Below are 12,609 nucleotides of genomic sequence, written 5' to 3' on the forward strand. Positions count from 1 at the left end.
TGTCAAGTAATTTACAATTCGAGAAAGGATCATGGAGGTATAAACAATGCACAGATGTCTCTCTGATTTCCTTTATTGTGGTTCCTCTGGGAGGTATTAGGGAAATCATTCCCTGGCTTTGCTGGAGTTTGTTGAGGATGTTGATCATAATGGGAATGAATAAAGGCATGTAAGCAAAGAGCAGCCTGGGTCTTCTCATTAGAGAATGTGATTGGAGGTGCTAGGTCAAAATGCCATCAGAAGTTGGACTTCTGGAAAATTGTTTCATAGAGAATTTAACTATGACATATAAGTAGCCATTTGCGTCATAGAATTTGTAGAAATATGATAGAAGCTGGTCAAGTTTCTCAATAACTTTATTCATTCACCGACAAATTTCCTAATGGGCCTGCTAAGAAATTTGGAGATATAGTAGTAAATACAACAGATACAGCTACTGCTTTCATGAGGACTGCTGAACAATGGAGTATATAAACATTTTAACCAAGAAAATAACAACAAAATCCAAGGTGTCACAGGAGCATAAGCGGGACTTCTAATCTAAACTAAGGAATTACTATAGATCTCCAAAAGGAAGTGACATTTTTAGCTGAGACCTGAAAAATGACTTGGGCTTAGACTTTGAAAGAGGTCAGGGAAAAGTGTTCCAAATGAAGGGAGCAGCTAGGTGCCAAGGAAAAAGAATGACATACCTTAGAAAATAACCAAAAGAAAATAGGATGTTCAAGGGAAAGAGTGAGGGGGAAGGAGCTGGAGGTCAAGGGGTGAATGGAACTAAATTATGAAGGACACATAAACCATGTTAAAGGGCTTGGATTTTATTGTCCAAGGAACATAAGGAAGCCATTGAAAGATTAAAAGCAGACAGAATATATAACCATAGTTCAATTTTATAAAAGTGACTCTGATGGCAGTGTGGATTGGGGAGAGCAGGACTGTGGGTAGAAACCAGGACGGAGTAAAAAAAAATAATAAAATGATGCACTTTATCAGGTTATAGGAGATGGAGATGGAGAGAAATGACTAGATTTAAAAGATAATTAGCAACTAGAATCCTGAGGGTTAATGATTGATTGAATGATGTGAGGAAACACTGGGGAGTCAGGGAGCCTCTGACTTGGGCAATTTATTGTGTCAAGAAAGACTGGAAGGAGAAATGATGGAACTGACAAGTTCACTTATGCACGTTTGACATTGAGGTACCTTTGAGACGTTGATGGGTAGAGTTTCAGTAGCGATTGGACTTTGCTTTGGGGGCTCCCTGGGCTAGAGACATCCATTAAAGCAATCTCAAAGAATGATATTGACCAGGGGAAGTTTGGAGACCAAAAAGAGTAGCAGACTTAGAACAGCACCATGAGGTAAGTCAATGTTCTAGGATTGAGGAAAGAACAGAGTCACAAATGCATCTGAGAAAGAATACGCAAAGAGGTAGGAAAAAATGAGAAGAATTCGTTTAGCAAAGATTGTTATCTGAGCACCCATCTGTCTCCTCTTCCTTCTAGAGCATTCTCCCCAGCCTCCCAGGAAGTTCAATGTTGCCATATGATTGAGCTCTCACTAATGGAATGGGAACAGAAGTTGATGAAGACCACTTTCAAAGCTGGTGCACAAAAATCTCCCATAATGATCTCTCTCTTCTCCATCTAATGGCTCAGTGTCAACCCCAAGAGGAAGCCCGAAACCTTCCTCATCCCTTAGGGGAAAACACTATTGGACTTTATATGAGTGAGAAAGACACTTCTTTTGTGTTAAGCCACCAATATTTGGGTGTTTATCTACTATAGCAGAAGCATCACTTTCACTCACACAGGGTGGACTTACAGAAGCTAAGGGATGAGACTGTTTCAAAAAGGAAGGAGTAGTCAGCAATGTCAAATGACTGCTGAAAAGTCAAGCAAATTAGGTACTGAAAAGAGTCTCTTAGATTTAGCAACATATAGGTCTCCAGTGACCTGCACTATTTGCAAGTGAAGATTTTTAGGATAAATGTAAACATATCTCTGATCTTAATGGTGGTGGTTGTTTTAAGGCAGCTCCCACACTCCTAAATCAATTCAATTATCTTGACAAACTTTGTGTATAGGTGTTTTAAATGTCATTTTTCAGTCAAATAAGACTTCTGAGATTGCTTACACAATTGGATTTTGATTTATTGACTTGGTCCTTGGTTTTCAATTGACTGAGTGGATTATTTAATTCTCTTGATTCAATTTGGATGAAGAAACGAAGGCTATCCACAAAGTGTCAGAGAAAAACTTGGGATCTATAATAACCAATAATCAATCAATGGTTGTTTTGTTTGGCTGAAACAATTACACTTATGTGAGTTCTCTAAATTTTCTAAGTCAGTGATTTAAAACTAAATTTTATGCATACTAAACATTAGTGTGTGTAAAAGACATAAGGTCCTTGTTAAAATGTAGAGGCCTAGAACCCCACAATGAATATTCTAATTCAGTAAATAGATCTTAGCACCAAGAATTCACTTTTTTTAACAAGCACTTGAGGTGATTCTGATAGGTATGGTCCTTAGCTCACACTTTGTTAAACACTGATCTGCATCTGCTGGGATGCTTTAAAATCCAAATTTGTTCTCAAAAGAGGAACTATAACTAAGCCTCAGGTACTTGGCACCAAAAAGAAAATTTGGAAAAAAAAAAAACACCCCAAAACAGAAAAGCATTTTTGTTACAAAAGAATGAAAAGGAGAATTATAAAAGGCAATGTCACATTTTTCTTTCTTTATAAATTTACAGGCATTATCTTCTCCATTTTTATACATTCTTTCCTCGTTGTGAAATTTCAAATAAAATGGTAATTCGATGATGAAGTTTTCTCCTTTCAGAGCCCCAGAATACAATTAGCAGGGGACGCGGCAGACTCCTATAGTACTTCTTTGCATTATGAACTCGTTACGAAAACAAGAAGGGTTGTTACTCATCTTCAGATGCACAGAAAGGCAGCTGAGGATAATATCACCTATTACATTCTGCTAGTGACTGAAGCCCGTGTCTTAGGCAGCTTACACAATGCCTGTTTACCATTAAAATCTCATTTACTCTCATTAAATCAATTTCTGAAAGAATTTCTTTATCAGCGGCAATTTCATATGTAGAAAAGTAAGCAACTGAGCCTTTTAAAAGCTTGTGTACAAGAGGTTTACGGGGTCTCCATTTTCCATGTCTGGACTGATCTTGTGCTGACCTAATGTAAGAGGAAGGAATGAGGGATGGAAGGAAGGAAGGAAGGAAGGAAGGAAGGAAGGAAGGAAGGAAGGAAGGAAGGAAGGAAGGAAGGAAGGAAGGAAGAGAGGGAGGGAGGGAGGGAGGGAGGAAGGAAGGAAGGAAGGAAGGAAGGGAGGGAGGGAGGGAGGGAGGGAGGAAGGAAGGAAGGAAGGCAGGGAGGGAGGGAGGGAGGGAGGGAGGGAGGGAGGAAGGAAAGAAGGGAGGGAGGGAGGGAGGGAGGGAGGAAGGGAGAGAGGGAGAAAGGGAGGGAGAGAGCGAGGAAGGAAGGGAGGAAGGGAGAAAGGGAGGGAGAGAGCGAGGAAGGAAGGGAGGAAGGGAGGGAACAGGGAAGGAAGATGGGAAGTTGTAATTAATTAACTCCTACCAGAATAACCAGTACAGTAACTACAGTCCATTACACACAGCATTGCATTGCTTCATATGGAATATGTATTGACAACTTGATTAAAATCTTGAAAAGTGTAGTAAGTACCTCACTGAGTTAAAGGGGAAATTGGCTATGTATATAAACATATGTGGAAAAGCTTGAAAGCCAGTTCTCATCAGGTAAGGTTATATGCTACCTGTATATAATAGCCTCATTCTAACAGAATCTGATTTCCCAGCAAACTCACTTTTTAAGAGAGCCCTCCCACCAGTATAACTTAAAGAATAGGACCTCTCCCTCCTACCCATCCCAGACGCGTAGCCACTTGGAACACTCATTATTCTGCTCTCCATTTATTCTCTCTGGATCTCAGTTTCCTCATTGGTAAAGACGAGATAGTAATAGAACCGACCTCATTAAGTTGTGAGAATTGAATGAGATAATGTATGTAAAATGTGTAGAAAATGTCTGGTGTTTTATAGGTCTTACACAAATGTTATTCCAGAAAAATCTTAGCACAGGTGTTTCTGCCAGATGACTGTACATACACATTCTTCACTTCTTGTGAAATCACACACTAAACATAACAGCACTCATTGGAAAAAACAGGGTTAGGAGCAGATCCGCAAAAGCCATGGCACTTTTACTGAGGGCACTAAGAAAAATGATAAGAATCTGGAAGATACTAAGATTGAGCTAAATCCCCACTAGTCTTTGCCATGAAAATCTGTCACCCTGCCCTTTGATGTCTCAAAGCCTGGAACTCAAGCTTTCCCCCGGAGATACAGGTCTTTTGTTTTTTGTTGTTGTCTTGTTTTAATACAGGAAAATACCAACCCAGGTTATCAACCTTCCATTTACAGTTTCCTCAGGTATAGTTTAGCCTAGGGGACAATACAGTAGGTAGTTGAGGCTACTAAACCAGCCCCTTTCTTTCAACTGAAGGAAGATATTTAGAGCCTTTTCAGCTTTTTTTTTTTTTTCAAACTCTTCAGATACCATTAAAGTTTTGTTTTGTTTAACTGTGAAAAAGCTTACACAGTTGATCACTTCAGGCAATGAACACACTGGGAAAAACCATGTTTGGTCCAATTTGTTTTCTGTGTTATGCTGCCCTCACTCCCCTAATTACCAATTGCGTATTAGTTGATTTGCATTTAAAAACACATGTTGTAGCAGAACAGACTGCAGATCTGATAAAAAGATATCCAGAGGATGTGAGAATTGTGCTGTAATAAACAGAGCCTTAACGATCCAACTCCCCAGCATTCTTTTCAAAAGTGACTTGAGTCCAGTTATTAAGGTCTAAAGATGCTGATCTTGTTAGAAGTTTGGGATAGTGTGTGCCTTGGTGCACCCCCGCGGTAAGCAAAGACGATCAGCCTTGATGTATCTGGCTAATATATTACCCAGAGAAGGCAGCTCTACTCTTCAAACTCCCTTTATATCTCAGCCCGTAATAAGCAAATAAAACTCAGCTCTGAGCTTTCTCACAGGACATTCTTTTGCGGATGGTTTTTTCCCTTCCTTTGGTCATTACTCATTGCCTATTTTTTTCTTCTTTCTCCTTCAGAACAGGTGGACAGTAAGTCTACTGTTGTTCTAAAGGCAAGAGCTGTTTTCCTGAAAGATTTGAGGTGCTCGCTCCTTTGAGGGTGAGTACTGGGAATGCAATATTAGAGCAAGCAGCGAGCTCCAACGGCTCACGGACCCTCTTACACGACCGATGCTCCTATGGACTGCTCGGCATACCCGCTCTCCCTGCTCTTTGTTGGGAGACAGTATCACCAGACAAAAGGGAAACCACAAACTGTTGTGGGTAAGGCATCAACTGCTGTGCCAGCAACAAGATAATGAGCCTTGTAATGTTGTCGACATTTGTTCTACTCTTTACGTGGCGCGTAATCACGCTCTAAAGATCCCAGTGCTAGAAAAAACTCAATACAAGTTCACTTTGCTCAATCTCTTTGTGGCCCAGGTGACCCAAGTTTCTTTAAGAGGTAAAGTTTTCTGAAGTCCTGCATCCAGTCTTTGAATATATGAACAGTAATTAGGCAAAGTGGGGACTTGCTGAGTTGTGCACTAGCGAAATGAGTGGAACGTTAGCAACGTCGGTTGTGATCATTAACGAAAGGGAAGGCAGCAGATCTCAGAAGAATGCAGAGTTGGATTCCTCTCCTCAAATTAGCAGAAATATGAGAGGGGTGGCCTCGTCTGGACGTGTTTTGAATCCCCTCATCCTTGCAGCTGTCTCCCACGACCCCACCGGTTGATAGGATAAGTCATCAGTATCTGTCCTATTTCATTCACCTTATTTCACACTGTAGCCTCAGAACTCCTGATAATAGTGTCCAGACTCTAGGCACATGTCTTCTGAGACTGCGTTCTTTCTGAGGTCAGTAACAACTGTCAAATCTGATGGGTAAAACCAGGTTCTCATGTGCCTGACGTCTCTACCGCGTTTGGCCTAATTGTGCACTCCCACACCCTCCTCTCAGAAACTATCTACCCGTGGCTGTTTTCATGGGTCTCTGTCTCTCTCTGTCTCTCTCGCTCTCACTCTCACTCTCGCTTTCATTCTGCCTGCCTGCCCCTTCACTTCTGCCTCTCTCAGTATGCCAGCTCCATTTTCTTACCTACAGACTCTGTAAGGCCTGTGGCATTGCTGATGCCCTGAAGTATTAACTGGCTTGTGGCTCTGGCTTGCCAGGAGGTCAGAGCTGACCCCACATCTACACGGCCATTTGATCCAGTGCGCGCTACCGTAGAGTCAGGCAGATCTCCTAAGGCAAATGTCTGAGATAGAGAATCTGCTTGATTACAGTCAAACCAAAGGATGAACTGATTTGGGGCCAGGTGTACGCTTCTTGTCTAATCAGTTGTGGATGGCGGTGGGCGTGCTCCCCACCCAGTAGGCCTCATAGGAGCACTGGTGAAGGCCAAATGACTGTGAGTTCATGGCATAAGAGTTCTTCACTTTGTGCCCCCCAACCCATCTCTACCATGGTCCATTATTTATCTCTTGTTAGTCCCCTGCCCTCCCCCATCAGTCCTTTGCTACGTCCACAACAGAATTTTTGCCATTTTTGCCCCACTTTTTCCTCCCTTTGCAAATGTCATTCTCTCTGCCTGAAATGTCCTTTACCATTTCTTTGTCTGCAAATTTTTTTCCTTTGTCTGAAAAATTTATCTTTTGCCATCCAACTTCACCTTTTCTGGAAATTTCACCCTTAACTTTTGTAGGCACTGCTGCCCATCTCTGAGTTCCCATTCTCCTTCGTGCTTACTGCCATTTTAGCACTTATTATACCCGTGGGCCCTGTTTAGTAGTGCACTTGTCTTCCCTGATAGAATGCTTGCCTCTTGAGTTACAGTTCTACCTCTTAGTCATCATAGTTTCTTCACCAGCGCTTAGGATCATGTCAGGAACGCAGTAGGGATTCAGTAAAGGTTTTCTGAAGGAATCCATACGTAAGTGAATGAGGTACTTGAAGTGAATGCGGAAATAGTAAATCAGGGTTTAGTAAAAGGGGAAGAAAGGGAATGATATTACTCATTTTACAAATGACAGTCATTCTATCAAGATGCTTTTTGTCAAACACATATACCTGTGCTAGGCAGATTTTTACTGTTTCAACTAACTTTTCTATACAAAGTAAAGCTACATTTATGGGGATAGAAATTGATGCTATTGATGCTATAGCTTATCCATCTTATGGATCCCATTAAAATGAATTTCTTTGCTGTAAAAGAAACTATAGCTTTCCCTAATGTTGACATCCTGGGGAAATTCTTACCATAGCAAAACTTCAATTGGTCAGCACTGTTAAATCTTTCTAAACTGTGTTAATCTGGGGTAAGAGTAGGTGATAAGAATAGAGTTTCATTTACAGAAAATGTAGAACTATATAACTTTTAAACAAAGAATTCAGTTACTTATCGCTGCAAATATACGACCCCAAAATTAAGTGGCCTAAAACAACAACCTTTTATTATATCTCAAATTTTATTAACCACAAATTCAAGTAGGACTCAACTGTGTGATTCATCTGTTGCATGGGTTATCCACTCTGGTCACTTTGTGACATTTAGCTAGAAACTGAGCTATTCTGGACAGTTCAAGACTGCTTTCTCACACACCTGGTGGCTGGATGGGGATACTGAAAGGCCAGGCACAGCTGGACTCTTCTCTTCTCTGTGTAGTCTCAGGACCTCTTCAGCACTGAAGCTGAACTTTATGTATGACAGCTACAGGATCCAAGAGACCAAGGCAAAAGCCATCATCATCCTAAAGATCAGGACCAGAACTGATGGAGTGTCACTCTCACTGTGCTCTTTTGGTCAAAGCAGTGACAGGCTGATCAGGCTGATTCAAGGGTGTGGAGAAATAGACTTCATCCTTTGATGGCATGTGATGTTGGCAAAGAAGAAATGAAGGTGATCGTCTTGGGAATAGTTACCACAAAAATATAACTTTATTACTTTTTTATCATGTTGTATTATCTTTAATTAAGTATAAAGACTTCTAATCATGTCATCTAGAGACCATTTCACCCACTGCTCTGTTTGGCTGCCAGTCTCTTGTCTCTCTCTTCAGCAACGGTGAGGCAGATACCCTTTCCACGGGGAAGAGAAATCCATGGTTTGTTGCCTTTGCCAATAAAAAAAAAATGTTGAAGAGCTGGGTGGCAAAGCTGTTGCCATTGACATCTTTCACGTGAACTACATCAAAAGAACCAGGGTGTCTCTCTCTGCTGATGATCACACCAATTCTTCCCAGGTTAGCACATCTGCTTATCATACACAGATTACCAGTGTCAAACTTGATGAAATCAGTGATCTTTCCAGTCTCCAAATCAATCTGAATGGTGTCATTCACCTGGATGAGGGGATCAGGACAGCAGATGGTGTGAACATCATGGATCACCAGATGAGGGATTCCTTTTGTCCCCACAAAGATCTTTCTCTCTTTGCACAACTTATACTTGGCCTCCTCAGGTGTAATCCAATGAAGAGCAAAGCAACCCTTGGTGTCATAGATCAGGTGGAAATTCTCCCCAGTCTTGTCAGTGCTGATGACATCCATAAAACCAACAGGATAGGTTATATCAGTTTGAACCTTGCCATCAGTCTTAATAAAACACTGCAAACAGATCTTCTTTAATTCATTCTCTGTTAGAACATATTTAAGTCCATTCTTTAGGAAAATGATGAGATGGAGACACTCTCTCAGCTTATGGGGACGAGTAGATGGGTGAGGAACAAACACACCAGTCAGTTTATCCAGCATCCACTGTTTTGGAACTACTACAAGCTTCAGATGCTTCTTGGGACCACAAGCCATGGCTGCACTAGGTGTGAAAAGATAAATAATTACTTCAAAGAAGATACAGTAATTTGATTCAAGTTTAAATCAATCAATGAATAGTTATTGGATATTTATTCTGTGCCTTATTGTCCCTTTAATTTTATTTGGCCTGCCTTAAAGTCCTTAAAAGACCTGTTTTCATGGAAAAGATGCCATTGCCAATGACACTTTTTGAAAAAAACTTCTCAATTTGGCCTTAAAAAAGAACAAGCTCTCCCTGGATTAGGTCTCAGAAGAGGCAGAAGCTCCAATCTAGATACCTGTGTGAGTTCACGCAGCTTAGCGGGCCTTTTCAGAGTTCCTGGTTCTTTATCTGCAAAATTTATTTAATTAATCTTTACTTAGTGTCTACCCTCTATCTGTACTGGTCTAAGTACTGATGATACAAAGAAACACAAGACTATTTCCTCAAAGAATGCACAAGGAAAGGGGCACATTCACAAACAATTATGATGCAGTTTTATAACAGTTGGTACTGACTGCTAAGGTCTCTTTCATATCTAAGGTCACATGACCCTGTTAGTTTTAATTAACTTATAAATAATTTATATGTAAATGAGTATCTTTGAAAAATTTATTGCCTTAAGGATTTAAAATATGTGTCTGTGCAATTTGTTTACATTATTAATTTTTAATTAATGGCATTTTAATCTCTTCTTACAGAGTCATAAGACTCTAAGACTGAAAGTGGTTGGGAATATATCCATTCCAATCCCTTCTTCTATAGACAAGGAATTTGGGAAACAGAGAGCCTAAGGGACTTGTCTTCCATCACACAGCTTGTCATTGGCAAAGGCAGGCCAGGCCAACATGATCCACACTTCATGGACCTGCTTGCCTATAAAGACGTTTTAGTCCATCATCTCTCCCCCGACTGAGGTGCTAAATTCCAGAGCCCTGTCCAATTTATTGCATGTTGTTTATCTTCTTCAGAACTTTTGTGCTGTTTTGATAAAAAGAACTTTAATCTGTCTACTTCACAACTTTTGGAAATTATATAGTGATATGTTGACACATACTTCTTTGGTCGTGGAGGAAATTTGAACTAGAGAAACACTAGGACATACTGTTACAAGTTCTATTTCCACTTGCTCTACAATTCTCAACTGGAGTAAGCTTAAAAAACACAGTTGTTCACAAAGACAAAAATTTCTTTGTTACTCAAACCATGGTATTATCCTAATTTTTTATTACTTATAATGAACAAGACATGTGCTAGAGACATGGTTTTCTTTCTCTGAGCTGTCTGGAAGGGGCACAGATTTCTAGAATATTGGCACTATAAGGGATCTTAAAATTCTTCTAAGTAAAAAAAAAAAAAAATACTTGTGAATCTCCACATTTTACAGATGGGAAAGATGAAGCCAAGGGGTCAGCAGCCTTTTCTAAGGTCCCAGACAGCCTTACCCAAACTAAACCAGAGTCTAGCTTTCTGATTCCCAGGCAGTGCCCATGTCTAAATGCAAGAGATTTGCCGAAATATTCTCAGAAAATTGTATTCTCATTTTTGATGAATGCAAGGATGCAATTAAAGCTATTCTCCTCCAAAAAGAAGTGCTGATATTTGCTATACATCAGAGAGAAGCTTCCAAAATCTCTCCTGCCCGCTCATTCACAAAGACATTTTCCCCTCAGGCAGTTCAATTGGACTACATAGATATGCCCTGGGTGATCAGTAAACATTCAATTTGTCTTAATGAAAGTCAGACAAAAGGGATGAGACTTCCATGTTTGCTCCAGTGATTTTTGTTGGTATCAAAATGGTTTGCTATGGAAATTCCTTGAGCCATTGTTTTCTGCCCACAGATGTTTTCTTCAAAATTGTCTAAGTTAAGGAAAGATTTGTGTAGACATACTGTAGACTAGAGCAGAAACTAGTAGGAGCCAGCCACCCCTCAGGGCAGCACTGAGCGGTGCATCCGTCTTTCTGCTCTTTCTCTTCCATTAAGGGCCATCAAATCTTCCTAAATTTTCTTCATATTTGTTCGCACTTTCCTCGAAACATCTACTCCTTATCTTACTGTGGTCTTTCTTGTGTTTTCTTGTTTTTTCAGGTATCGGTCCAAATCGATTTGAAGACAGAACAATGTTCAGGAACCACATGCATTTATGTCACAGAAACAAATCATCTGAGGGAAAGAATGGATATTTCACTTTTATCCTTTATGTACTGATGTTATATACACATAACCTGACTCCACCTGTATTTTGAGTTGAATAGGAAGGCTTTAGTTTATTTTAAAAATAGGCCCCATTGAGTAGACTCACCACTCTTGACCTAATTATGAAGAAAACACCTAGACCTTTCAAAAATCTTCTGATTCTGACTCCCGGACAGAACTGATATTGGATTAAATCTGACCTTTGGGGCACAAACCCCTGAGGCTATTCACTTACTCTTTTCAGTGGGCTTTGCTGATATTTTCCTCTGGTTCTAATGTAGCTTAAAGTCATGTCTTTAAGACAGTTTTTAAAAAATTAGAGAGAAAGCAAAAAGCTAGCCTCAAGGCATAGGCAAACAGTCCAGACTCATCCCTTTGGCAGGCTGAGAAATCTCCACTTGGTTGTGGCAGTGAGCCTAATGAGAAGAAAGCCATTAATTAAATAAACAAAACATTGCAATTTGGTCAGAGGACTGATACAAGTAGCAGCACATCGGCCAACCCCCAGCCCTTTCTAAGAGAGACTTACACATGTTCTAAGGAGTTGGTTTGGTTTAACCTACTGCAAATGCTTCCAGAGAAAGAACTTCAGAGTATACGCTTAGGAATCGTCAAGCTTCTCCTACACTTTGGCTTTATCTTAGAGGCTCAAGTTAACTGTAACATCTTGGTTGCATCCCTTCCACATGAGGAGAGACTAAAAGAATAATCTCAACCTCCAGGTTTTAGGAACTACATAGCCTAGAACAGTCCTGTTGGCTCTTTTCTTAGATGACTTCATCTGTTGGCTCCTACACCCTTGGTGTCTCATGACCTACCCTGGAAAATTGGGACCACCCCACTCTGGGTCCTGTGTTCTCTCTACTACACTAGTCATGGTGGAGATGTATGGTGAAGAAAGCCCTGAGTGCTGTTCTTTCTCTGCTGTCTGGTCCCTAGCACAGCTGTGGCACCTCATTGGACCCTGGCCTAATGGTTTTATGCAGTCAGATAATTATTCACAGGACTTATCTTCGTTGAGCACATGCTGGGGAGAAAATTAATACCAGGATACAGGAAACATTATCAGCCTCAGATTCAAAATTGGCTTCCAGTGACTTGATTCTGGTTTATGTTATGAGAGGGAAATGAATAGTCTGACTATCGTCACTATGAATGTTTTTGCTGAGCCCCTACCCCATAACTTCACAAGCATACATTAGAAAACACAGGTGTTTCATGCTGTTTTCCAGTGATGGGGATGAATAATACAACCATCTATGTTGCCTCTTTTGGTCCTTGTTGGGAGCAATGGCATGCATTTGTGCCATGATTTTGGAGGAGGGGAGTCCCATCTGTATTTGAGCTTATGTGTTATGGCTCCAGATGACCTTTGCTAAACATAGAAATATATCCTGGAAATGGGACATACTGACCCCTAATGAGCACTGTAACAAGTTTGATTAAGATTAGGTAACTTAAAAA

At 40.4% G+C, this 12,609-nt stretch overlaps 1 protein-coding gene and 1 pseudogene across 1 annotated transcript in view; one reads left to right on the top strand and one right to left on the bottom strand.

The window, feature by feature from the left end:
• The window catches only part of PLCXD3 (phosphatidylinositol specific phospholipase C X domain containing 3), a 205,800-nt gene extending 194,443 nt beyond the window's left edge, over positions 1–11,357 (top strand). The window contains exon 3 of the mRNA XM_064596755.1: positions 11,038–11,357. Coding sequence (XP_064452825.1) covers positions 11,038–11,059 — 22 coding nt within the window. The 3' untranslated portion in view covers positions 11,060–11,357. The remainder of the gene's footprint in view (positions 1–11,037) is intronic.
• On the bottom strand, positions 7,635–11,045 carry LOC135365437 (small ribosomal subunit protein eS4, X isoform-like; annotated as a pseudogene).
• Positions 11,358–12,609: the final 1,252 nt, after the last annotated feature.

The sequence above is a fragment of the Mirounga angustirostris genome, unplaced genomic scaffold (genome assembly GCF_029215605.1).
Source record: "Mirounga angustirostris isolate CCGP_5_RB_7025 unplaced genomic scaffold, mMirAng1.0.hap1 SCAF_7, whole genome shotgun sequence".
NCBI lineage: Eukaryota > Metazoa > Chordata > Mammalia > Carnivora > Phocidae > Mirounga > Mirounga angustirostris.